This window comes from Panthera tigris, chromosome A2 (genome assembly GCF_018350195.1).
Source record: "Panthera tigris isolate Pti1 chromosome A2, P.tigris_Pti1_mat1.1, whole genome shotgun sequence".
NCBI lineage: Eukaryota > Metazoa > Chordata > Mammalia > Carnivora > Felidae > Panthera > Panthera tigris.
Window position 1 is genome coordinate 56,737,210 of NC_056661.1, and position 26,234 is coordinate 56,763,443.

Genomic DNA, 26,234 nt, shown 5'->3' on the forward strand with positions numbered 1-26,234 from the left:
TGTCCCAAACTCTGAGGCAGTCAGCCTCACTGTGAAGTAAATCAAATGTTCCGTTATCATCCCTACAACGACCCAGTGCTCTAATTCCGGCTCCCACTATACAGACCAGGACACCTCACGCTCCCTGGGCTCCACCCCATTCCTACGGCAGGGAGTGGGCCTTCACGGAGGAGAGCTGAGCTTCAAGAAGCGGGGAGTCCCCAAAGGCAGGGAGGCAGTGGGCCTTTACGGAGGAGAGCTGAGCTTCGAGAACCGGGGAGTCCCCAAAGCCAGTCGTAGTCTTCCCCCGCCCCGGCTACTTTCAGATAGCTGGACGCCACGGGAACCTCCAGGCGCGCGGGGGCGGGGCTAGGCGCCGTCGCTGGGGGCGGGGCTGACCTGGCTGGGGGTGGGGCCTGGCGCCGTGAGCGCTGGCCCGCCGAGCCGGAGCTCCCGCGGGGGAAGAGCGTCGCCGGCGGCCTAGAGGAGGTGAACGTGAGGTGAGGCTAGGCGGGCGGAGGTGGACGTGAGGCGAAGTGAGACGAGGTGAGGCGAGGCGGGACTGCGGGGCCGGATGGAGGAGAGGCGGGGCGGCCGGCCGAGGCGGCCCGCGGCCCGGGCGCGGAGCCGCGAGGTGGGGCGGGCTGGGACGCGGGGGCCCCCGACCTCTCCTCCGGGAGGGCCCGCCCCCTGGCGGCGCCGGCTGCGGTCCTGGAGCTTTAGCGGGCGGGAGGCCCCAGTCGGTGCCCTGAGGGGAGAAGAGCGGGGCCGGAGAGGGTCACGCAGAGGAAGTGGCTCCAGCTGTGACCGTACCCGTCCCTCCCCGCCTCGTGTGTTTCTTGGCCGCACCGCTGAGCTGCAAGAATAGCACCTCGGAGCTGGCCGCCTCCCCGCGCACGGGTGCCCGCGCGGCGTGGAGAGAGGGCCGTGAATACGCGAGTGCGACCCGCCCCCGGTGTGCTCTCGTCTTCAGGGTGTGCGGGGCCCCGCCGGAGGATGTGCGGCCGAACCTCCTGTCACCTGCCCAGAGATGTGCTCGCGAGAGCGTGTGCCTATCGGGACCGGCAGGGCCGGGAGCGGCTCCCCGAGTGGAAGGACCCCGACAAGTACTGCCCCTCTTACAACACGAGCCCTCAGTCGAACAGCCCCGTGCTCTTGTCACGTCTGCACTTTGAGAAGGTAACCGCGGGTCTCTGCGCCACACCAGCTTCCGGCCCATCCGCTTCAGTAGGGTTTGGCGTCTGCTCAGCCCCTGACATTGAACTTGAAAACCAGCCGTTGCTCATATAGTCTGATCCCCAGTTGAGAACCACTCTGGACCTCACTGCAAGAAGTTTTATCGCTTTCTTCTTACCTTAGAAGAGGATGCCGTATTTATTCTTCAGGCTCACTTGAAGGCTAGTCATAATACATGCCAAATTTATTTGAACACGCCCCCCCCATTTGAGTACTTTTTTTTTAACGTTTTTATTTATTTTGAGAGAGAGACAGACAGACAGAATCCCAAGCAGGCTCCGAACGTCAGCGCAGAGCGCAATATGGGGCTGGAACTCACTAACCTTGAGATCGTGACCTGAGCCAGAGCCCCGCGCTTAATGACTGAGCCACCCAGGCGCCCCTCGAAGGTTTTTTAAGATCACATCTTTCAAACCTCACTGATCATCAAGGTCATTTGAGTACCTTTGGGAAAAAAAAAAAGATTTCCATGCCCCTTACCAGCCCAGTTGAACCAGAATCTCTAGGCCTAGGGCAGGATTAAGGCTAGCTAATGTGAAACACTTGTGGTGCTTCTTGAATGTTGAAGTTTCTATTTTTTTTCTGCTTGTGTTTTCAGTCGGTTTATGTTTTGTCTTTTATTGAAACTAGGAACAAATGCATTTGGTTTGGTTATCTGAAGTTTAATTCCACCTCATTGTTTCTACAGTATTTACCCATGTAGTGTTGGAGTGACCAATAATGCATAATCATGTTTTGGTTCTTTGGTTTAACTCCTGAATGTGTGTGTTCACATGTGTGCGTGCAACTGTGTGCCAGTGCTAGCATGTAGTAAATAAAATGCTTAATTCTAGAAATGAATGGTTGGTCTCTCCATGTCTTAAGCATTTTAAATGCCCTTGAGAGGTTATGAAAAATTATGATTGTTTTCCATCATGGGTATTTATTCTATTGGATCCATAATGCTTAAATCAATTTATAAAGTCAATTATACCCTTGCTACTTACTCTTCAGAACTCTTGTGATGGTATTGTAGTCAAGATTCGTTTCTATATTACTTGAAATAAATGGGCACCCGGGTGGCTCAGTCGGTTAAGGCATCCGACTTTGGCTCAGGTCATGATCTCGCGGTTCTTGAGTTCGAGCCCTGCATCGGGCTCTGTGCTGACAGCTTAGAGCCTGGAATCTGCTTCAGATTCTGTGTCTCCTTCTCTTTCTGCTCCACCCCTGCTCGCACTCTGTTGCACTCTTTCTCTCTCTCTCAAAAATAAAATATTTAGAAGAAATAAGCATACTAAATAACATTGATCTTTTTTGTTGAATGAAATAGTAAATGGCTTATTCTTGAGCCATTTTTACTGGGTGCATACCTCCCTGTTGAAACTAAAAAAAAATTTTTTTTTTTATGAGAGGGAAATCAAAATAAATATCATGGGGGATCTTAACTTGGAAAGGAAAGAATTAAACATGTCTCAGAGGAAGACCAAATTGGAAGTGAAAAGAGAGACGGATTAAATGTGTGGTCCTTATTCTTTTTTAGCCTTGGTTCTCTTTATATCACCTCTTTAAAATTATAGAATGAATGTCAGCTGGAAGAAAATATTTGTTTTAGCAGATGTAAAGAAGTGTAGACATATTGTGACTTGTCCTAGGTTACCCAGCAAATGAGGGACAGAGCTGGGACTGAGGTCCAGACCACTTTCCCCACTCCAGTCGATGCTTCCCGGAACTAGGAATGGGGAAGGTGGAGCCTCTAGCAAAAGTAGCCCTCTCTTTCCGTCAGTGGTATGAATTTGCTGATGTAGTGTTTTGATTCCACATCTCTAATAAATTTTGTTAAGATTGCTGGGGTTTCCTAATTTTGATAAAATTTGAGGTTCCATTTGTCTCAAACCTGTAAATTGTAAGACAAAATTAGAATCATTTCAGCTGTTCATTAAACCTTATCATCAACGGCCAACACGTGTACAGATTGCAATATTTGCATTTGAAACCACTGATTTGCAGATTACTTCCTCTTTCATTTATCTACCCCAGCTCTACCAGCTGTTCTGGTCACAAGTCCAAAAGGGTAGAGGAAAAAGATGACTAATATTGAGCAATATTTTCAGTATTTTGGCTTCTCAGCCACCTTTTATTTCTTGTTCCCAGTAGGGGGCAGCCTCATGTTTAGGTTCAGTTTTCTTTTTTTTTTTTTTTTTTTTTTTTTTTAACGTTTATTTATTTTTGAGACAGAGAGAGACAGAGCATGAATGGGGGAGGGTCAGAGAGAGGGAGACACAGAATTTGAAACAGGCTCCGGGCTCTGAGCTGTCAGCACAGGGGCCCGATGCGGGGCTCGAACCCACGGACCGCGAGATCGTGACCTGAGCCGAAGTCGGCGCTCAACCGACTGAGCCACCCAGGCGCCCCTAGGTTCAGTTTTCAATCGTCCAGTGAACACACTAGCATTAAAGGTGATCGGTGGGATTTGTAGAAGTAGGATTTCTCAACCTAAGCAGTATCAACATTTTGGGTGGGAAAAGTCTTTGCTGTGAAAAGCTGTCCTGTGCATTGCAGCATGTTTATCAGCATTGCTGGCTTCTACCTACCAGATGCGGGTAGCATTACTGGCCTCTAACCACCAGATTCTTTGTGGTGGGAAGCTGTTCTGTGCACTGCAGAATGTTTAGCAGCCTTGCTGGCCTCTACCCGCCAGATTTCTACCCCCTAGATCTTGGTGGTGGGGAAGGATTGTCACACTTGCCACATGTTGCGAATCTCAAATTTAGAGTATTGTTGTCTTGCAGATTCCTGATGAGAATCCATTTAGTTGACCATTGTATAATGTTCTCTCATTTATGCTTTGGGTAAGGGGCTTGGAAGGCACGTTTGATTCTGGAAAAGAGGACTTACAAAAGCTCTGTTTTCATACTTTCTTTCTCTTCCTATCTCAGATGAGATGAACACTTGGATTTTCATTGTCTACCCTACTGTAAACAGAAGGAATGAGGGGCCCCCAGAAAAAGAAAGATGAGACATAGCTTTGGTGACACAAGAGAAGTCATTTTAGGCCCCTACCTATTTTCTGTGATCTACGCCCTACTGGCTCCACTTGCCTAAGCACACTTCTTGCAGAATTTCAAAAGGAGGTGTCAGAATTACAAAGAAATACAAAAACCTCCTGTAGTTAAGGATTTTAAGGGAAAAAAGGGAATGCAAAAACTAACACTCTCTACCAGTCCAGGAAGTAGCCTAACCATACCAGTGGTAAAACTCCCAGTGCTGTTTCAAAAGTAAACAAGGTCCAGCATTCCTTACCTGAAATAATGAGCCCAAGCCCCATGCAGTTCACACACTGCTGTCCCTGAGCCTGCCCTTAACCCCTTTCCCCTTGTCCTACAGTTACCTCTGCTTCCTAATAAGGAGCACAGGCTTCATTAATGTAATATAGGTTGCATGTATAGTCATGTTCTCTAAGTACACCTGTGCAGCCTTATGTCCACTTTCACATGCAGTGACAAAGCTCCCCTTGCTGAATGTTCATCCTAACCCTAAAATAAACCCAGTCACCACCACCCCCATCTCCACTTCCCCCATCTTACTCCCTCCTCCCGTCTTATTAGCTGCAAATAGTTTCCTTTGTGTGACTCCACCTGGTATAGTCTATATGTGGAACTCACCAAGGAGCGAAGTCAACTGTTAGTTCAGTTATACTACCATTTCTTGTAGGGTAGTCTTTTCCTTAGTTACGTTGCACGCTCATCAGTTGCTTTTGTTTTTCCTGCCTCTTGGCATACAAGATACCCAGACTGCCTCTGTCTTTAAGTAGGAAAATATACACACGTGTGCATATGTATACACACATGCACAGTTGAAACTCATTATTTGTAGATTTCATGTTTGCAAATGTGTCTGCTTGCTAAAATTGTGTATATTCCCCAAAATAATACTCATGTCGCTTTTGAAGTCTTTCACAGACATATAGACAGGAAGAAATTTTGAATTACCCAAAGTACACATTCCCAGCTGAGGTTGAGTAAGGCAAAACTTTACCTTCTTGTTTCAGCTCTTACATTGTAAACAAGTACTCTTCTTGGAGTTGATTTAGTGCTATTTCTTGCATTTCTCTGCATTTTGTTGGTGATTTCACTGTTTGAAATTGCCCCCAAGCTGGGCACCTGGGTGGCTCAGATGTTTAAGTGTCTGACTTTGGCTCAGGTTATGATCTCATGATCTCATGGTTTCTGAGTTTGAGTCCCCCATGGGGCTCTGAGCTGACAGTGCAGAGCCTGCTTGGGATTCTCTCTTTCTCTCCCTCTCTCTCCACCCACTTGGACTTTTTCTCTCTCTCTCAAAATAAATAAATTAAAAAAAAATTGCTCCCAAGCATAGTGCTAGAGTGCTGGCTAGTATTTTATTTACTTACTTATTTAAATGTTTATTTATTTTTGAGAGAGAGAGAGAGCATGAGCAGGAGGAGCAGAGAGAGAGGGAGACACAAGATCTGAAGCAGGCTCCAGACTCTGAGTTGTCAGAGATATCTGGCTTATTTTACTCAGTGTAATGTTTTCAAGGTTGATCCATTTGATAGAATGTGTCACTACTTCATTGCTTGTTTATGGCTGAGTGATAGAATTCACTCTCTGCTCATGGTCTCTTCCAACCTGTATTGTACCACACCACATAGAATAGTGTGTGTGTGTGTGCGCGCGCGCGTGCATTTTAATCTGTAGATTTCATCAAAGTCTCAAGGGGCCAATTACCCCAATAAAGTGTAACGACTATGTGTCAGAGGCCCCTAAGAGTACCCCCACATTTGGAGATTCGGTTAGAAGGACTTAGCGTATAAGGCTCAGGTTTATTACAGTGAAAAGATATGCAATAGCATTAGCAAGGGAAAGAGACATAAGTAGGAGTCTGGAAAAAAATCCATGCATAGGCTTCCTTAGGTTCTCTCCTTCCTGTGAGGAGATATGGCAGGAAATATCCTTCTTCAGCAATGAAAAATACAGTAATGTGTGGTGTTTCTGCCTGGGGCAATCCATTAGAAACTAAAAGCCCAGGGTTTTTATTAGGTACTCTGCCTAGCAAGTACCTAAATTCCAGAGTCTCAAAAGGAAAGCAGATGTTCAGCATAAACCTCATTTTTGTACAGACTAGGTACAGTGAACCATCCTGTATCTGTTAGGAAAAGGGGAACACTCAAAATCCAAGGTCCCAGATGCTAAGGGCCAACCTTGTAAGCAGGCCTTCCTGAAAATAGCATCCTTGGACTTGCTATAACTTTTCTGCACAAAACCACTTCCTACACATTCTTGACATTGCCTCTTTGTTCATTTAATTTTTTTTAAGTTTAGTTACTTTTTTTAGTAATCTCTACAACCAGTGTAGGGCTGGAATTCATGACCCCAAGATCAAGAGTTGCGCACTCCTCCAACTGAGCCAGCCAGGCACCCATGTTCGTTTGATTTCATATCTGGTCTTCCCTCCCATTCTCTTCTTTGTCTGCATTTTGTACCTCTTGTGGGATCCAGTTTAAGAACTACCTCACCCCTGTCCTTTCTGCCTCTTCTAAGGAGCTGATACTTTTCCATTCCATCTCTCACGGATCACTCTCTGCTGAACTCCTTTTTGACTCCTTGTATGTACCACTTCTTTTTTAATTTTTAAAAAATGTTTATTTATTTTTGAGAGACACAGAGACAGAATGAGAGTGGGTTAGGGGCAGAGAGAGAGGGAGACAGAATCGGAAGCAGGCTCCAGGCTCTGAGGTGTCAGCACAGAGCCTGACACAGGGCTCGAACCCACGAGCTGTGAGATCATGACCTGAGCCGAAGTCGGACGCTCAACCGACTGAGCCACCCAGGCGCCCCTTGTATGTACCACTTCTATGGCCCTTAGCCTATTGTATCTTATATTATTAATGTTTTGTTGTATATTATATTATTAATGTTTTTATGTCTTTGTGGCCTCATATGTCATCGTGCAAGTCCTTTGAAGTTAAGCACTCTTCTATGTGCCCCCACAGCACCCTGAGCATCCCTCATCCTAGCATGTCCCTCATTGTATTATCGTTGTCTGTAACATGTGCTGACTTATTTATTTTTATTTTAGAGAGAGAGTGTAAGTGGTGTAGAGAAGGAGAGAGAGAGAGAGAGAGGGGGGCTTTAAGTGGCTCATGCTCAGTGCCAAACCCAACGTGGGGCTCGATCCCACAATCCTGGGATCATGATCTGAGCCAAAATCAAGAGTTGGACACTCAACCAACCAAGCCACCCCAGCTCCTCTGTAGTATGTGCTTTTTAAGAGCTGGAACCACATAAACTGCTAGGCCTAGCACTCTCTCTCTCTCATAGCAGGCACTAATTCAAAGTCTACAGGGACTAAACTTCTTTGTATCCCCCACCCTACCCAAGCAGTATGTCTTACATTCTAATAAATGCTAAAGAACGTGAATTGCTGAAGAGTTCAAGTTACTCACATCATGATAGATAAATCATTAAAATTGTTTTTCAAATAGATCTTTCCCTTTTAGTGTTCTTCTCTGTACTTTTTGTATTTTGATATTAATAGTAACATAATGCATGTGCCAAATTTGGTTTTGTAAATTTCATTATGCTCTACTCACTGGATCTTAACCTTTTCCCATGGCAGGGTGCAGACCCATCTGAGCGTATCATTGCTCCCATGCGATGGGGCTTGGTCCCATCTTGGTTCAAAGAGGATGATCCTTCCAAACTTCAGTTCAACACTACCAACTGTCGTAGTGATACCATAATGGAGAAACGGTCCTTCAAGGTAGGTAGCTGGTCTAGAGAAAAGGCACATATTCTGTTCTGTTTTCCGACAGAGTTGTTAGTATCTTATACACCTGAGAAATAAAATAAGGATCTCCTGGAAAGTGTGTTCCCAGTCGCGAATAATGTTGAGGGTGGTTATGCATATTACTGCATGATAAATAATGCCAACACATAGTGGTTTAAAACAAAACTATTACTTCTCATATTTTGTAGGTTGACTAGGTTGAGAGAGAGAGAGAGAGAGAGAGAGAGAGAGAATGACAACTAGACAGTTTTCACTTGGAGGTTTTCATGCACTTATAATCAAATGACAGCTGGGGCTGGAGTACATTATTTAATCTTTTCAACATCTGCATAAGGAAGTTATGCATAAGGAAAGTGAGGCACACAGACATTAAATAATTAAGGTCACACATTGGTGGATGTGAGATTTTTCGCTCAAGTACATGAAACATTCTGTCACCAAGACTGTATCTTGCTCACGTTTTTCCTCAGGTCCCTCTTGGAAAGGGAAGACGCTGTGTCGTCTTAGCTGATGGATTCTACGAGTGGCAGAGACGTCAGGGAACAAGCCAAAAGCAGCCGTACTTCATCTATTTTCCCCAAGCCAAAACAGAAGAGGTATTGTCAACAGCATTCACAGTTTGGAAAGGGACAGAGAAACCGATGCAAAAAAGGACATTTTGTATCTTTCCTCATAGAGTTGTGGGTTATTTTTTTTGACATAACTGCTTTATTGAGCTATAATTCACCATAAAATTCACCTTTTTAAAGGATGCAAGTCAGCGGTTTTTGTAGTATAGTCAAAGTTGTGCAACCATCACTGCTGTCTAATATTACATTTTCATTGCCCCCAAAAGAAATCCCATATCTGTTACCTGTCACTGTCCATTCCCTATTCTTCCCAGTCCTGGCAACCACGAATCTTTCAGTCACTATAGATTTGCCTAATTGGACATTTAATATATTTGGAGTCGTATAATATGTGGTCTTTTGTATCTGGCTTGTTTTACTCAGTATAAGGTTTTCAAGGTTGATCCATGTGATAGAATGTGTCACTATTTAATTGCTTGTTTATGGCTGAGTAATAGTCCATTGTATGGAAAGGCCACATTTTGTTTATTCATTCACCAGTTGATGGACACTTGGGTTGTTTCTACTTTTGATGGTTATGAATAAGGCTGCTATGGACATTCGTGTACAAGTTGTTACATGGGTATGTTTTAATTTCTCAAGTTTATACCTAGGGGTGAATTGGCCAGGTCACATGGTAACTCTATACTTCACATTTTCCTCGTAGAACTTTCATTTTTTTTTTTTTTAATTTTTTTTTAATGTTTATTCATTTTTTGAGAGGCAGAGAGAGACGGAGCATGAGCAGGGGAAGGGTGGAGAGAGAAGGAGACACAGAATCCGAAGCAGGCTCCAGGCTCCGAACCAACGGCACAGAGCCCAATGTGGGACTCGAACTCACAAACTGTGAGATCATGACCTGACCGAAGTCGGACGTTTAACCAACTGAGCCACCCAGGCGCCCCTAGAACTTTCATTTTTTTTTTTTAATTTTTTTTTTTTTAATGTTTATTTATTTTTGAGACAGAGAGAGACAGAGCATGAGCAGGGGAGGAGCAGAGAGAAAGGGAGACACAGAATCTGAAACAGGCTCCAGGCTCTGAGCCGTCAGCACAGAACCTGACGCGGGGCTCAAACTCACGAACTGTGAGATCATGACCTGAGCCGAAGTCGGACGCCCAACTGACTGAGCCACCCAGGCGCCCCTAGAACTTTCATTTTAAGACAAATGGTAAATTTAGCCTGTTCACATAACATTATGAGGAGATTGAAAACAAATCAGATGTGCCAACATCATGTTCTCATTTTAATCAGATTTACTGCTCTAATACTGCTAAAGCCTTTGCGTTCTCACTGCAGTTTGCTTTGTTAAAATTGCAAATTATGGGGGGCGCCTGGCTGGCTCAGTCAGTGGAGCACGTGACTCAATCTCAGGGTTGCGAGTTCAAGCCCCACATTGGGTATAGAGATTCCTTAAAAATAAAACCTTTAAAAATAAATAAATTAATTAATTAATTAAATTGAATTACTAGTAAGTCAGAATTCTGGGGCTCTCTAGAGGAATCCACTCCAAAAGATTCCTAGTGCTTAGCTTTTCCATCTTTAGGAATTTCCTATCTTAAAATTGCAATTTCCTCGGACACTTTTCTTGAGAGACTACGAGGCATTTGTGTGGATTAGGATGGGACTTCCTTCAGTCCTATACAGTTTTTCTTACCTATAAAAATGTATCTGTTCACTGGACTTTCATTAACCACATACGATTGTATATGGTCCTGCTACTAGTCTCCTGGAAGTTCAGTGAGACAGGATTTCTGCCCTCGATACTCGATTACCAAGACACACACAAGTCAACAGTTAAAGGTCAGGGGTGAATGCTCACTGAAGGCATGCTTGTGAGTTATGGCAGCACAGAAGACAGCACGTAACTGAGCCTGGGGCATCTCAGAAGGCTTCCCAGAGGAGGGAACTTTGTAACGTTTAGAAGATTTGCCCTTGATGTAATTAGCAATCTGGTGGGGTTAAAAATTCAGCATTCTGCTAGTTTGCTAGTTGTTTTCATTAGCTCATTTTTCCTTTTCTCATGTTTTTCCCGGCTGCTTTTGGATTCAGTAATTTTTATGATTCCATTTCGTCTCCACTGTTGGCTGCTTACTTTTACTTCTTTTAAAAATGTTAAGTCGGTTAGGTATCCGACTTCGGCTCAGGTCGTGATCTCACAGTTTGTGGGTTTGAGCCCTGAAGCCCGCTTTGGATTCTGTCTCCCTCTCTCTCTGCCCTTCCCCTGCTTGTGCACACGCTCGCTCTCTCTCTCAAATTTAAATAAACATTTAAAAAAATTTTAAAAAATTGTTTTTTGAGGGCATCCGGGTGGCTCAGTTGGTCAAGCATACAACTCTTAAAATTCAGCTCAGGTCATGATCCCAGGGTCGTGGAATCAAGCCCTGTGACAAGCTCTGTGCTAACAATGCAGACCCTACTTGATACTCTCTCTTTCTCCCTCTACCCCGTCCCCTACTCTCTCTCAAAAAAATTTTAAATAAATAAGTAAAGTTTTTGTGGGTCACCTGGGTGGGTGTCCAGTCGGTTAAACATCCAACTTCAGCTCAGGTCGTGACCTCATGGTTCATGGGTTCGAGCCCCACATTGGGTTCCTCACTGACAATGCAGAGTCTGCCTGGGATTCTCTCTCTCTCCCCCTCCCTCTGCTCCTCCCCCACTTGAGCTCTCTCTCACTCTCAAAATAAATAAACATTAAAAAAAAGATTCTTTCTTCCCCTCTCTCCCTGCCCCTCCCCTGCTTGCTTACACACATGTGCTCTCAAAAATAAAATAATAAAATTTAAAAATAAATAAATAAGATAAAATATAAAAAGAAGCTTCGTTTAGTTAAAAACAAAAATAGAATAAAAATGCTTTTGGTAGCTATTCTGTAATACACATTTTTTTTACATTTTTTTTGAGAGAAAGAGAGAGAGACAGAGCACAAGTGGGGGATGCGCAGAGAGAGAGAGACACACACACAGAATCTGAAGCAGGCTCCAGGCTCTAAGCTATGAGCACAGAGCCCGACCCGGAACTTGAACCCACCAACCGTAAGATCATGACCTGAGCCAAAATCAAGAGTCAAATGCTTAACCGACTGAGCTACCCAGGTACCCCCACTATTTCCATTTTTGAATGGTGTTTTCACTGTGTATAGAATTCTGGGTTGGCAGTCTTTTGGTTTTTTTTCCAGCACTTAAAAAAAGTACTCCATAGGCTCTGGCTCTTCTAGGGTTTTTTTGAGAAGTCTACTCTAATTTTTGTCTTTTTTCTTCCATTTGTAATGTGTTTCTATCACCCCTCTTTCCCTAATGCCTTCAACATTTCCCATTGGTTTTTAGCAGTTTTAATATGATGTGTGTAGTTTTGTGCGTTTGTATGTTTGGCATGTTCACTGAGCTTCCTCCTATCTGTGGTTTGATGTCTCTCATAATTTTTGGTAAATTTTCAGCCATTGTATATTCAGATATTTCTTCTTACTCATTTCTCTTCACATTCTGTGATTCTAATTGCACGTTAGACCATTTGATATTGTCCCATAGTTCTTCAGTGTTCTGTGTATTTTATTTTATCTCTGTTTTAGTTTGGGTAGTTTTTACTGTCAAGTTTTTAAGTTCACTGATATTTTCTTATTTTGCCAACATTTCTTAACTGTTGAATGTATGCTGTTCACCTTTTCTACAAGAGCCTTTAACATTTTTTTTAAGTAGACTTCACACCCAACACGGAATGTGAACTCATGATGCCAAGATCATGACCTGAGCTGAGATTAAGAGTCAGATGCCTAAGCCACCCAGGTGCCCCAAGAACCTTTAACATATTAACTAAACATGTTTTAATGTTTATTTTTGAGAGAGAGACACAGACAGACAGACAGACAAAGCGTGAACGGGGAAGAGGCAGATGAGGGAGACACAAAATCTGAAGCAAGCAGGCTCCAGGCTCTGAGCGGTCAGTACAGAGCCTGACACAGGGCTCAAACTCAAAAACCATGAAATCATGACCTGAGCTGAAGTCAGATGCCTACTGTCTGGGCCCACCCAGGGGCCTCTAATTAAACTTATTTTAAATTCCCTCTGATAGTTGAGCATTTGGGGAAAGTGGTGTCTTGAGTCTGGTTCTGTTGATTTCTATATCCCTTGACAGTTCATTTTGTTTTCTGGCTTTTTTTTTTTTTTTTTTAATTTGAGAGAGAATTCAAGCAGGGGAGAGGGGCAGAGGGAGAGAGAGAAAATCTTAAGCAGGTTCTACACTTAGCATGGACCCCAGTGTAGGGCTCGATCTCACAACCCCAGGGATCGTGATCTGATTCCAAATCAAGAGTTGGATACTCAACTGACTGAGCCACCCAGGCACCCCATCTTGTAATTAAAAAAAAAATTTTTTTTTTTTTTAATTTAAAAAAAAAATTTTTTTTTTTCAACGTTTATTTATTTTTGGGACAGAGAGAGACAGAGCATGAACGGGGGAGGGCCAGAGAGAGAGGGAGACACAGAATCGGAAACAGGCTCCAGGCTCTGAGCCATCAGCCCAGAGCCTGACGCGGGGCTCGAACTCACGGACCGCGAGATCGTGACCTGAGCCGAAGTCGGATGCTTAACCGACTGCGCCACCCAGGTGCCCCTAAAAAAAATTTTTTTTAATGTTTATTTATTTTTGAGAGGCAGAGAGACAGAGTGTGAGCAGGGGAAGGGCAGAGAGAGAGGGAGACAGATTCTGAAGCAGGCTCCAGGCTGTGCACTATCAGCACAGAGCCTGACGTGGGGCTCGAACTCACAAAGGTGAGATCATGACCTGAGCCGAAGTCAGATGCTCAACTGACTGAGCCACCCAGGCACCCCCGATCTTGTAATTTTTGATTGATTGCCAGACATACAGGCTGAGATAAATTTTTGCCTGGAAATGGATACACTTATCCTTCTAATAGGGTAATGTGTGAGGTTGAGTTGATCTTATCAGGAGCTGAACTGGTTTTGTTGATACGATTACCTTTGTTCATTACAGGTTTTAAATTTCTCTGTGCTGTTTTGTGTTCATGGTAAGGGTGATTTTCCAGAGAGTTTTTCTCAGTAGCCCTGCTTCCTTCCACTGTAGTACTTCCCTTTGAGCCTGTGCTGTGGATAGGCTCTGTCTGTGCTCTTGCTGCTTCCCCAGAATTAGGCTGCTGTTGCTGTCCATGTGGTGCTTGCTGATCTAAAGGGTGGGAGAGCATTCTTTATTGTCTTCATACAGCCTCAAATCTGAGAACTGTCAGGCTCAGGCTTTCTCAGGGATCCTGCTCTTTCCCCAGGAGAGTAGAGGGATTTTTCTTTCACCCTTCCCCAGACTCAGTGGGTCTTTACCTGTATCTTATGGTCAATAGGGTTTATAACCCATACTCTGGCCCCTTAAGGCTTTTGCTCCTTAGAGGAGAAATGATTGGGTGAGACTTCACGCCTTTCCTGATGCAGGAGAGCTCCCCTCCTCTAGGCGCATACCAGCAAGGAAGGCTTTCTCTAGTCTCCTGCTCTGCCTCCATCTTTCTTGTGAGCAGCTAGGAAGGTTCATGGAGAAGAGTCTGCAAGCTGATGCAAAGTCCCCTGATGTCTGCAGCTCCCACGGGTTCTAGACTCACAGACTAGCCCACACAGTGCTTTTAAACAATTTGGTAATAATTTTGTCTGAATGAAGGCCTTGTCTTCCTCCTATTGCCATCAGTAAGCCAGTACTTATGTCTTGTCTTCCCTTGGAGGCCCCTGTCTTTCCGTAAAGTTCAGGCCAGTTTGTTGCCCAGTGACCTCAGTTTTCTGATGAATTTTTTTGAAGTTATGATTTTTGTAGATTATCTAGCTTTTTTCTTTTTTTATATATATTTTTTTCTTCTAATGTTAATTTTTGAGAGAGAGAGAGAAAGCAAGTGCACAAACGGGAGGGGCAGAGAGAGAGGGAGACACAGAATCCGAAGCAGGCTCCAGGCTCTGAGCTGTCAGCATAGGGCCTGATGTGGGGCTCGAACTCACAAGCCCTGAGATCAGGATCTCAGCCAAAGTTGGATGCTTAACTGACTGAGCCACCCAGGTACTCCTAGCTTTTTTTTTTTTTTTCTCATGTTTATTTATTTTTGAAAGAAAGAGAGACAGAGTGTGAGTGGGGGAGGGGCAGAGAGAGAGGAAAACACAGAATCCAAAGCAGGCTCCAGGCTCTGATCTGTCAGCACAGAGCCCAAACATGAGGCTCAAACTCACAAAACCATGAGATCACTGACTGAGCCACCCAAGTGCCTCTCCTAGCTTTTTTTCTTATTGTTGGGGAGGAGGGGAATGACAGGCTAGATCCTGGAAAACCTGAATGCCTACTGATGGTGTTGGTTTGTATTCTGAAAGCATTAAGGAGCCATAAATCCATAGCTTCAGTGGGTACTTACCACCAAACCTCTTTCTTTTGGCAACAGTGGATCAAGAACAGTTAATAACACATGGGCTGAAGTACCTCTAAACATTGTCATGTTAAGTCTATAGTAGTACCCAACTGTGTGTAGGAGGGGGCTGCTGAATATCTAATCTGTCCACATATTTTGCTTCCAGTCAGGTAGCACTGATGTTGCAGAGAGTTCTGAGCACTGGAGGAAAGTCTGGGACAACTGGAGGCTGCTGACAATGGCGGGGATCTTTGACTGCTGGGAGCCCCCAGAAGGAGGAGACCTCCTGTATTCCTACACCATCATCACAGTAGATTCCTGCAAAAGCTTGAATGACATTCACCCTAGGCAAGTCACAGATCTTATCCCTGGGTCCAAAAGAATTCAGAGGAAGATTTGTTTCCTGCTTTTAGATAGGTAGCTTTTGGATTCAGTGTTTCTGTATGCACAAATTTTTTTTTTTTTAACATTTATTTATTTTTGAGACAGAGACAGAGCATGAACAGGGGAGGGTCAGAGAGAGAGGGAGACACAGAATCTGAAGCAGGCTCCAGGCTCTGAGCAGTCAGCACAGAGCCCGACACGGGGCTCGAACCCACAGACAGTGAGATCGTGACCTGAGCCAAAGTTGGACGCCCAACTGACGGAGCCACCCAGGCGCCCCTGTATGCACAAATTTAGAGAGTAGCAGTTGTTTTGCAAAATACAGTTACAGTCAGTTTCGCTATAATATGACATGTGTTCCTAAAAGTCACACTATGCAAAACTGTACAGTGTATACCCAAGAACTTATGAGAAAAGTGGGGTTTTAAGGGACAACACCTAAAAATTGGTCAGGAACACATGAAGAAATAATAGGGATCTGTATATTAAAAACAGTACTATTGTTGTCTATGTAGATATTACATTAAATATGGTACTTTACCTTAGAAAAATTTGCTTCTGGAAATGAGTGTTGGAAAAGTTGTAGCTTATGAGCTATTATGAAATGAAAGGAAGATTATTTAAAATTTATGATCTTTTGCGGTCTTAAATCCTGGGGCATGTCTTTCTGCCTTTGAAGTGTTGTTCCTTCAAGACATGCATTTATAATAGGTATGTATTTAATCAGAATTGAACAATTTGATCCAACGTATAGCCTCCTCCTGCAATTAACTTCTGTATCACTGCTGAGAAAATTATTCCTAACATCTGGGTCCCAGGAGGCATCTTAAGGCAGCCATTTTGCCTTCTGAGGCATAGGCATAGTTCACAATTATGGGAATAACTCTTTCTTACTGTAAATTTAGAGATTAATATTGTAAGTTTTCCCTTTAATTTCCCTTTAATTCTTGGCTGAGGCATCGTGGGAAGTTTACCAGTTGGTTAGCATGTACACTGGAGTGCTCTGGATCCAATCATAGCACCATTCACTGTCTTTGCCATAAAACTGTGTAAGCTCGTTCTCCTCGTGGTGAATTTCGTGCCCTGTCAAGTTGTGGTCAAGGAGCACATGGCAACAATCAGCACGTGAGGTGCAGAGGAAGGACGAGCTTCTCCTTAGGATGATTTGCACTGACTCGAGTCTCCCTTCTGTCCCTACCCTCACTCTACTCTACCTGCTAACTAATGTCTCTACCTCACTGGCTAGGATGCCTGCCATATTAGATGGAGAGGAGGAAGTCTCTAAATGGCTTGACTTTGGTGAGGTCTCAACTCAGGAAGCTCTGAAGTTAATCCACCCCACAGAGAATATCACCTTCCATGCAGTCTCTTCCGTGGTGAACGACTCCGGAAACAACACTCCTGAATGTGTGACTCCTATCAGCCTACTGGTCAAAAAGGTAGGGGCCTGTGATTCTGACAGTCCTTTCTGAGCTTTCTGTCTTCTGTCAAGATATCTTTTTCTTTTAGGATACGGCCTTTCCCAATTAGCTTTATGTTTTTTTAACTTATTTATTTATTTTTATTTATTTATTGTTTTGAGAGAGAGAGAGAGAGAGAGAAAAGTGGGGCTCACCCGAAGCAGGGCTCGAACTCACAAACCTAAGCCGAAGTCAGATGCTTAACCGACTGTGCCACCCAGGCACACAACAATTAGCTCTAATTTAAACCACCCAATGCTCACATTTCCTTGGGTATGGCAAGGTTGAACAGAGCAGTGATTCTCCAAGCTGGCTGTGACTCAGACTCCTCAGGAGAGCTCTTTCAAAATGTAAATGCTGGATCCTATCTAGACCTAGTGAGTCAGTATTCAGGGCTGGGCTTGGGCTTCTGTGTCTTTAAGAAGCTTCTTAAGTAAGTCTGATAAGCCAAGTTTGAAGATTGCTAATCTAGAGGGTGATTATAAGAAAGACAAAGGAATCCTTGTCCATAATTGTATCTTTGCCTCCCAGCTGTGTAGTTTTTTTTTCTCTTTTCTGTATCTGCTTTCCCAACTACAAGTTGGAGGAGTTCCAATCCTTGTACTCCTTTAGGAGGATTTGAGAACATTCCTGCCCTGAACTTTAACTTTTTAGAATTGGCAAGGATCCAGTTGTATTTTCAAGGGAAGGTGAGCAGACCAAAGGCCTCCAGTGGGAACAGAAGTTCCAGAGCAAAAAACTGGCTTTTGCCAATATTTGGGGATGAAGATTTAGGAGTAGCAACTGTTTCCAGGTGGCACAGAGGGACTTAAGTAGGACATGGCTGGGCGCCTGGGTGGCTTAGTCGGTTGGGCGTCCGACTTCGGCTCAGGTCATGATCTCGCAGTCCGTGAGTTCGAGCCCCGCATCGGGCTCTGTGCTGACAGCTCAGAGCCTGGAGCCCATTTCAGATTCTGTGTCTCCCTCTCTCTCTGACCCTCCCCCGTTCATGCTCTGTCTCTCTCTGTCTCAAAAATAAATTTAAAAAAAAAAACGTAAAAAAAAAAAAAATAGGACATGGCTGAGTGTTCCAAGAATAGACATTTTAGAATGCCTGAGAAGTGTTAAGGACAATGATTACAAAACAGCTCCCCCCACCCCCCATTTTTATTCAGGTTTCTACGTTTTCCATACTCTGTGTCATCTTTTTCTTTTGTCGCAGTTCTTTGCAAACTCCTGCAACCCTGATCTTTTATTTCTTAGATGTCTCTAAAAATGTAATGATACGCATTCATTTTGTACTAGACTCTGCCCCATTTCTGTCATGGTCTTTACTCCTGAAGAACTCCCATTCTGGAGAGGTGGCATTATGCAAATTCAGAACCTTCAGTTCAGCGTTGGGGTGCAGGTGTGAGAGAGCAGGAGGGAGCAGGCTGGTCAAGAAGAGGCTGCCCAGTGGGGAAACAAGTCAGCCTGTTCAGCCTTAGCTGAATCCTTAATCATGGTGACTCTTCAAAGTCATACCTCCCCAGTGTCATTTCCCCACGCTCAGCCTGCTCTCACTGAACTACATCCTCTTCCCTAAGAAAGCTTCTTTCTCTGCACCTGTTTGAAATGCTCATCAACTCTCTTTTTCTGACCAGTCCCACGCACCTTATATGTGAAGCTTGCTCTGAGAGCTGGTCCCTGCCTGTTTGTACCCCTTGGAGCATACTCCGTTGCTCCTTCCTTCCCCTCACTCCTGACCAGTCATCCCCATCTGGCTCTTAATAACATTTTCTAAGCCTGGGTCAGTACCTAATGCCTCTACCCCTGTTTCTTCCCTTGGAGTTGGTGTTTTCCTAAAAGCTAGAGCTGGGTGGTTTGAGCGTTCTTTGTCCTAGGAGCCCAAGGCAAGTCGTAGTAGCCAGAAGATGATGCAATGGCTGGCCACAAAGTCACCCAAAAAGGAAGACCCCAAAACACCCCAAAAGACAGAGTCAGATGTGCCCCAGTGGTCCAACCAGTTCCTGCAGAAGAGCCCACTCCCCACCAAGAGAGGTGCCACAGGACTCTTGGAGCGATGGCTGAAGCAGGAGGAGCCCATGGCCAAGCGGCCGCACAACGAGTAACGACTTTCAGAGACTACTGCCACGATTTGCTGCATTAAATATTGTTGCTGGTGACAGGTGCTTGCGTTGTATGTTTGTGGATTTGCTTTGGGATGCGGTAGCACAGTAGTAGTTGACAGTTGTGGGTTTATGAATGAGTAGCTATCCTGCCTGCATCATGAACCCACAGGGGGGCAAATGGGCAGCCTAGAAAGAGGAGGGGCCACCACCATCAGTGCATAAGGGGCTTTATGGCTGTGGCCCTCTGCTGGTTTGACTGGTGGACCCTGCTGGCAATTCTCAGCCCTGACCTGGTACTGCTTACAAAAGGCTGTTTTCTGCCAGCTTTTGGAATTAAGTTCTCAAGACGTTGTCTTTTTTTCTGAATAAATTATATTTGATAAACTGTCTACATTCCAGAAAATGCTGCTGTTAGGGGAAGTTCTGGATCTTACTGTTTTCTCCTAGGATCAGTCCTAGGGAATGGACTTTGTCACAAATACGGAGCACTGGGGCTTTCTGTGGATAAAACTGCTTTCTTGGAAATAGTAAGAAGGTTCAGTGGGGGTTAGGGAATGTTCTTTATTGAGTCTCTTTATTCTTAATACTTGTAAGTTTTGTGAGTCCTTTAGCTTAAAATTTTTTAATGGTTTTTTATTTATTTTTGAGACCGAGCATGAGCAGGGGAGGGGCAGAGAGAGAGGGAGATACAGAATCCTTAGCAGGCTCCAGGCTCTGAGCTGTCAGCAGAGCCTGATGCGGGGCTCAAACCCACCAGTTCTGAGATCATGACCTAGGCCAGAGTTGGGACGCTTAAACCAACTGAGCCACCCAGGCACCCCTGTGAATCCTTTAGCTTAAAACCAACCTGGGTGCTTGCCGAACACAGGGGACTAGGGGGAGAATGCTGTAGAGGCCAAAACTCTGTCCTGACCACAGGGAGCATAGGATCTGGTTGAGGAGAAGCCCCCCGTCACAGCCCACCAAGCCCTATCCACATTCCCAGCCTCAGAGCAGAGCAGGGTACGAGGGTGACATGGACTTGGGGACCGGAGCAGGGCTGACCATCCGCCCCAGCCTGGTCAGAGCCCCTGTGATTTACTCTGCAGACTCCTCCTTGGCACTGAACCTTCTTTATAATTATTTAGAATGGTTACCTATTAACCTCTCCCCACCCAGATCATTAGTTCTCTGAAAGCAGGGGCCGCTTTTTCACCGTTATTTTCTCCCAGTGCTAATGGTCGGTGTTTAAGTACTTGTTAGGTGAATGTGAGCACTTACTACATGCCCCACCCTGGGCAAGAAACGGCAGGCATTAGACAGATAACCACACCTGGCAATTGTGGGTGTGGGTGTGCGCCTAGCGCCTATATCCAAGGGACTGGAAAAGTATCCAGAGGGCCACTGTCAGTGGGGTCTCCAGCAAACCTCCGGGGAAGAAGAGGGTGCACGGACCATGGAGAACAAGCGCGGGGCGCTGGTGAGACAGGAAAGGCCCTCCCACAGGATGGGGCACAGAAGAATCTCCAGGAGCGCCAGGGCCGCTCCGCTACTTCCTCTATAGGGCATCAGGGAGACCAGGAGCACAAAACGCTGCGCTGGGCTTTGCACGGAAGTGGGCCGACGAGAGGAGGAGGAAGGGCGGGGCGGACCCATCGCGCTCCGCGGGTGGCAGGCCGCCCAGTGCGATTGGACCACCGCGCAGACGCAGCCCGCGATAGGCGGGGGCGCTGGCTCCAAGCCCTATGCAAATCAAGGATCGCAATTCTCACCAATCAGAGGGGAGCTCCGGCGCTGTTCCTGCTAATGAGAGCGCGCGGCACGCCTTCGAGTTGGGAGGGGGGGCGGGGAGCTGCGCGGGGGCGGGGCACGGGCTAGTCGGTCGACTCGGAACCCAGACCACAGCGGAGGCCTGCCTTCCCCCGCTCTCCAAATTCCTCTTTGGAGCGGCCTCCCTTCCGGCTGAGGGGGCGGAGTTGGCCCTGGGTGGTTAGCGCTCCGGCTTCCTGCACCCTGCAGGCGGGGGCGTTTTCACTGTGACCTCGTTTTGTTGGGGCTGATTTGCGTGGGCTTTTGGTTGTTAGTATTACCAAGAAATTTAAAAATACATGTAACTAACCAGAGATTGACTGTTACGACTATTTTGTCATATTTGCTTCAAATTTAATAAGCAACAAAAATGAAATTCCCTTTGTTTTTTATTACCATCTCCACTATTTGTCAGTGTTGGAAATCACTGTGGTGGGGACTTTTCTTTTTTTCTTTTTTCTTTTTTAATTTTTAGTTTTGAGAGAGAGAGAAGGAGCGGGGTAGGGCGAGAGAGAGAGACATGGAATCACAGAATCCAAAGCAGGCTCCAGGTTCTAAGCTGTCAGCACAGAGCCCAATGCAGGGTTTGAACCCACCAGAGATCATGACCAGAGCTGAAGTCAGATGACAGAATGTCCTCAGGGGCATGTATCCTTTTCACTCAGGTTTATTTGCAAATAAATGTGATGTTAAAAGCACATTCATGTACCTGAGAACATATTTTGTGATTTTCAGGTTTATAAAAATGGTTATCTTCTTGGGCATTTCATTCTGCAAATTTTTTTTTTCTTGGCTGGGTCAACAGCCTTCATAGGTATTGCCAAATTGCTCTCCACAGATTTTCACTTATTTCAGGGACATATGAATCCCACCTTTTGCCAATACTTACCTTGCTTACTTAGAGCAGTGGAACACCTCTTCTTGTCCTTTGCTTTTAAAGAATAAATCTGAGAGACAAAGAGGGCAGCCTTCACCTGCCAGTTGATGTGGCCAAGTCAGGCCAGGGCCCCAGCTGTTTCCTGGGGCAGGTGGGACAGCCCTAAAATCTGTCTGGCCCTTGGCTGGGCCCCCCAGATGGCAGCTCCCCTTACCTCTGCTTTACCTGTGCAGTGACCGGGCCTGGGTCCGGGCCTTAGGGGATTCTTCCCTCCTCTTGTAGCCTTAGAAGAGGCAGAGGGTCCCTAGTACTCCAGGTCCTAATAGACAGGTATCTGCCCCATCTGCAATCCATCTAGATCCATCTCCTAGTACAAAGCCTGTGTTCCTAAAGCCCAACGTGCTTCATGTAGAGGTAGAACAGACTGGGGCAAGGGAAGGGCTTGGTCAAGAACACATAGCTAGGCATAGGTTAAGTTGAGGACATATCCAAGGGGCTCCTGACCTGGGAGAGGTGTTCAAACTTAGAGAGTCTGGACAAGCTCCTGTTTGCTGCTGCAAACACCCGGAGGATGGATTGGTGGTGGGAACCAGAGATAGTAATGGGTGGCCTCAGACTCCTAGATCCTCACTCGGCCTGTATACCCTCCCTCCCCCTTCGCAGCCAGAGTGAGAAGCAAGTGGTGGGAAGGGTGGGAGGTCATTCCTTGGGGAAAGGAACTTTGCCTTAGGCTGTATAGGGGGGTCCCCAGTGAAAAATTGACAAAGTCCAGGGGCATCTGTGTAGCTTAGTTAAGTGTCTGAATCTTGGTCTCAGCTCAGGTCATGGTCTCATGGTTTTGTGGGTTCAAGCCCCACATTGGGCACTGTGCTGACGGCATGGAGCCTGCCTGGGATTCTTTCTCCTCTCTCTCTGGCCCTCCCCCACTTGTGTGCGCGCGCTCGCGCTCTCTCTCTAGCTCTCTCTCTCTCTCAATATAAGTAAACATGAAAAAAAAATGTTTAAAAAAAATTGACAGTGGCGCCGGGTGGCTCTGTCGGTTGAGCGTCCGACTTCGGCTCAGGTCATGATCTTGCAGTTTGTGAGTTCAAGCCCCGCGTCAGGCTCTGTGCTGACAGCTCGGAGCCTGGAGCCTGCTTCAGATTCTGTGTCTCCATCCCTCTGCCCCTTCCCCACTCACGCTCTGTCTCTCTGTCTCTTGAAAATAAATAAACATTAAAAAATGTTTTTAAAAAATTGACAAAGTCCTTTGGCTCCTCAGAGACTTCATTTGCCCATCTGTGAATCAGGAGAGTGGGTACTCACAGTTGAACTCCTAGGAGCCCAGAGCAACAGATGCTGGTTGTTGGGAGACCAGAACCTACCCCTGGGCTGGAGCCCCTCATGTAGAGAAAGATGAGGATCTCCCTTTGCATCCAGGACTCCAGGGAGGAGAGGCATGCTGCAGACTTCCCAGGCAACACCTGGTGGGCTGCAGAAGCTAGAGGAAGGACTATTTGGAGGAGCTTGGGGCATCGGTGAAAGGGGTTGGATGATTAAGCTGAACAACACGAAAAGTTTTCAAGGGCGGTCAGGCTGGGGCAGGGCCCCAAAGCCACACTCCTGGCCCTTAATGGAGGCAGCCAAAAGACAGGCGCTGGGAGAGGTAAGAGGAGGTGGGGAAGAAAAAGGGCCTCTGGGAGCATGTGTCTGCACGGTGCATTGCACGAGGCTCCGGAATCCTAATGCCAATCCTGTATGGACAGGGCGTAACCCCTGGTGCAGACTTGCGGTGGGGGCAGGCCGGGTCTCTGGCTTTCACCACTTTATAGCTTCCTTTGGCTTAGTTTCCATCAGGGCACCACCATTCATTACTTCTTGTCTTGTGAAGCAGCCAGAAGGGGCTCTCACAGAAGATCAAGTTGGGTGATCTCAAAAGGTGGGGAATCGTGGGCCCCCTGAGCTCACACGTGATTTTGTTTGGCCCATCTCGCATCTATTTGTTCTCAATTGTGGTAACATACACGTAACATAAAATTTGCCATCTTAACCATTTCGGTAGCACTACATGTATTCACGTTGTTGCGCAACCGATCTCCGCAACGTTTGCATCTTGCAAAACTAAACTTTTGTGACCAGTAAACAACTCCCTTTTCTGTCCACCGTCCGGTCCCTGGCAACCACCACTCAATTTCCTGTCTCTGTGGTTTTGGCCATATTTCATGTAAGTGGACTCATACAGAACTTATCTTTCTTGTTGACTGGGTTACTATATTTCGCATAATGTCCTCAAGCTTCATCCACGTCGTAGCCTGTGTCAGAATCTCCTCCCTCGCGAAGGTGGGATAACACTCCGTTGGATGGATACGCCACATTCTACTTATCCATTCGCCAGGCGGTGGGCGCTTGTGTGAATTCTGCCTCTTGGCTGTGGTGGACAAAATGCTGTGAACGTGGCTGTACACATCTCTTTGAGCTGATACTTTCAATTCTTTCAGGCCTATACCCAGAAGTAAAATTGCTGGATGATATGACGATGGGACATGTAATTTTTTTGAGGGACCCCATACTGTTGTCCTCAGCAGCTACACCCATCTCACAATCCCACTGACCGTGTCCAAGGGCTCCAATTTCTGCACATTCTCGCCCACGCTTTTTTTTTTTTTTTTTTTAAGTAGTCGTCTTGATGGTTGGGCGTTTGGAGTATTTCTTTTGGTTAAACCCACATTTCACAAGCGGGAGGTTTCACACCCAAAAAGTGCATAGTTTCTACATAAAAAATTCTCAGCAGGTGCTTCTGATGACTTAGCCCCATGTGGGACCATTGGCAGGTTGAGGCACCCTCCCAAGCCCCCTGGATGGCCCAAGCTGCATCTTCAGACACATTGTCAGGAGGTGCTTCTAATACGGTCTGAGAAAATGGGAAGCAGTCAGCAGAACTGGTCGTCACTGCCTGTCTTCAGGTGGGGTCTGTGTCTTCCACTTGGCCAGACCGCCCTGCCTGGCCTGGTGCCCATGCACATCTGTGTTAGAGACCCCTGGTCTCGTCCCTCCTCATCCGCCTTCCATGCATGCCCAGTTTGTAATGGGGAACTGGATTGGCTTTGTATTGTGTCCAACTGGGCTAGGCCGAACTACATTTCCCACAATTCCCTTCTCTGTGTGTTTCCTGTAGGGTGGGCCGCAAGGTGGATTCTGGCCAGATTTGGAAGGAAGCCATCGTTGTGGTTGCCGATCTGCTGATTTACCTCCTTGGTGTGAGGCAGCACCAATGACGACTTTCCCTGGATTCTCCTTTGGTCTTGCTGACTCAGGGGTGTGCATGGTTAACTCTGACAAAGCGTCTTAGCTTCCACAGGGTACCGTCATCGCCAAGGTCAGAGGCACCGGGAACCAACACAAGTTGGTCTGTCCTGGCGTTCCAGCTTGTGCGGATTCAGCCTGCTCGTGAGCTTCCCCTCCTGCCTGGGCACCTCCGGCTCCAGCCTCTGTCACGGTGATCCAGCCTCCTGGAAACTGTTTCATCGGCCCCGCAAGTGTGCAAGCCAGTTCCCTGTAACCGATCTGGTGTATGGGTGTGTCAGTGCCACTAGCCCTCCGGTTCTGCTTCCCCACCGAACTCTGACTGAGCGGGGACCCTGAAGCCCTGCTGACTCCTGCCTCATGCCTGTCAGTGTACCTGCTGCTTTCACCGTTCCCCAGACTCAGAAGCTTTTGTCACACTGGGAGCCTGTGTCATTGCTGCTCCCGCCTGGACTGTCGATCCCCCATTGTTGCCGGTTTGTGTGTCCTGTGCATCCTCCTCAAGAACAGGAAGCAGATCCCTGCCTCCTCAGCCAGTGTGTGCTCAATGAGTGACCATGGACTAGGCCATACGAAAGACCCCAGGGCCTCTTTGTTGCCTCAGGACTAATGGAGCTGCTAGTACAACTAATGGGCCCTCTGGCTGTATCACCCAAAGTCTGATGCCTGGGACAGAGGGATAGCAGCACCCCCCACCCCATCCCCGACCTTGTGCTGAGTGCTCAAGCCCCTCACCCCCATCAGGTTCTGTGCTCAGTACTAAGCCTTGCCCTGGCAGAGGGACAGATTCAGCTAGGTTGTTCAGTCAGTGGAGACCCCATCCTGTGGTCACTAAGGCCTGCACTGCCTGCAAAGGGGCCTTTCCAGTGTCTTCAAGGCTGTCCTGGGCCCAGGGAGAAGTTGCATCTAGGGACCCAGAAGGCAGACCTGAGTACCACCCCCTCCGCCTGAGGATATCAAAGGGAGGCAGGTCCCAGCCCCATGAGAGGAAGAAGGCAGGGAAATCCTGGAGACCCCGGCCATAGGCAGTGTGTTTGGACCCCCTGGTTAACAGATAGGTGAGTAAAAGAAATCTTTCTTGGTTCCATTTAGACACGAGGAAACTGAGGAATGGAGAGAACAGTCTTGCCCAGAACAAAAGACATGGTGGACAAGATCCAGAAAGCTGGCCTCAGCCTCCAGGGACCTGGTCCCACCCAACCCCCATCCCTATCAAAGGGTGCAGAGAGGAGACCAGGCTGGGGCCATTGCTAAGCCCGTATTTTGCAGATAAGCAAATACACCTGGTCCCTTGCTTCCTCACTGCACCAGGGTCACTTGCCCCAGGAAGCTCTCCTCCAGAGCCTCCCAGTGTCATGAGCC

At 46.5% G+C, this 26,234-nt stretch overlaps 1 protein-coding gene across 3 annotated transcripts; it reads left to right on the forward strand.

Moving 5' to 3' along the window:
• The first annotated feature begins 394 nt into the window (after window positions 1-394).
• On the forward strand, window positions 395-19,313 carry HMCES (5-hydroxymethylcytosine binding, ES cell specific). Of its 3 annotated transcripts, none has more exons than XM_042962006.1 (7): window positions 395-479; window positions 953-1,158; window positions 7,831-7,974; window positions 8,472-8,597; window positions 15,158-15,339; window positions 16,622-16,814; window positions 18,698-19,313. In XM_042962006.1, exons 2-7 carry the CDS (start codon window positions 976-978, stop codon window positions 18,923-18,925), a joined length of 1,056 nt encoding a protein of 351 aa, XP_042817940.1. In that variant the 5' UTR covers window positions 395-479; window positions 953-975; the 3' UTR covers window positions 18,926-19,313. The 3 variants fall into 3 exon arrangements, with proteins under 3 accessions (XP_042817940.1, XP_042817931.1, NP_001277551.1); XM_042961997.1 differs by having other exon boundaries at window positions 428-525; NM_001290622.1 differs by lacking the exon at window positions 395-479 and having other exon boundaries at window positions 967-1,158; window positions 18,698-19,135.
• The last annotated feature ends 6,921 nt before the right edge of the window (window positions 19,314-26,234 follow it).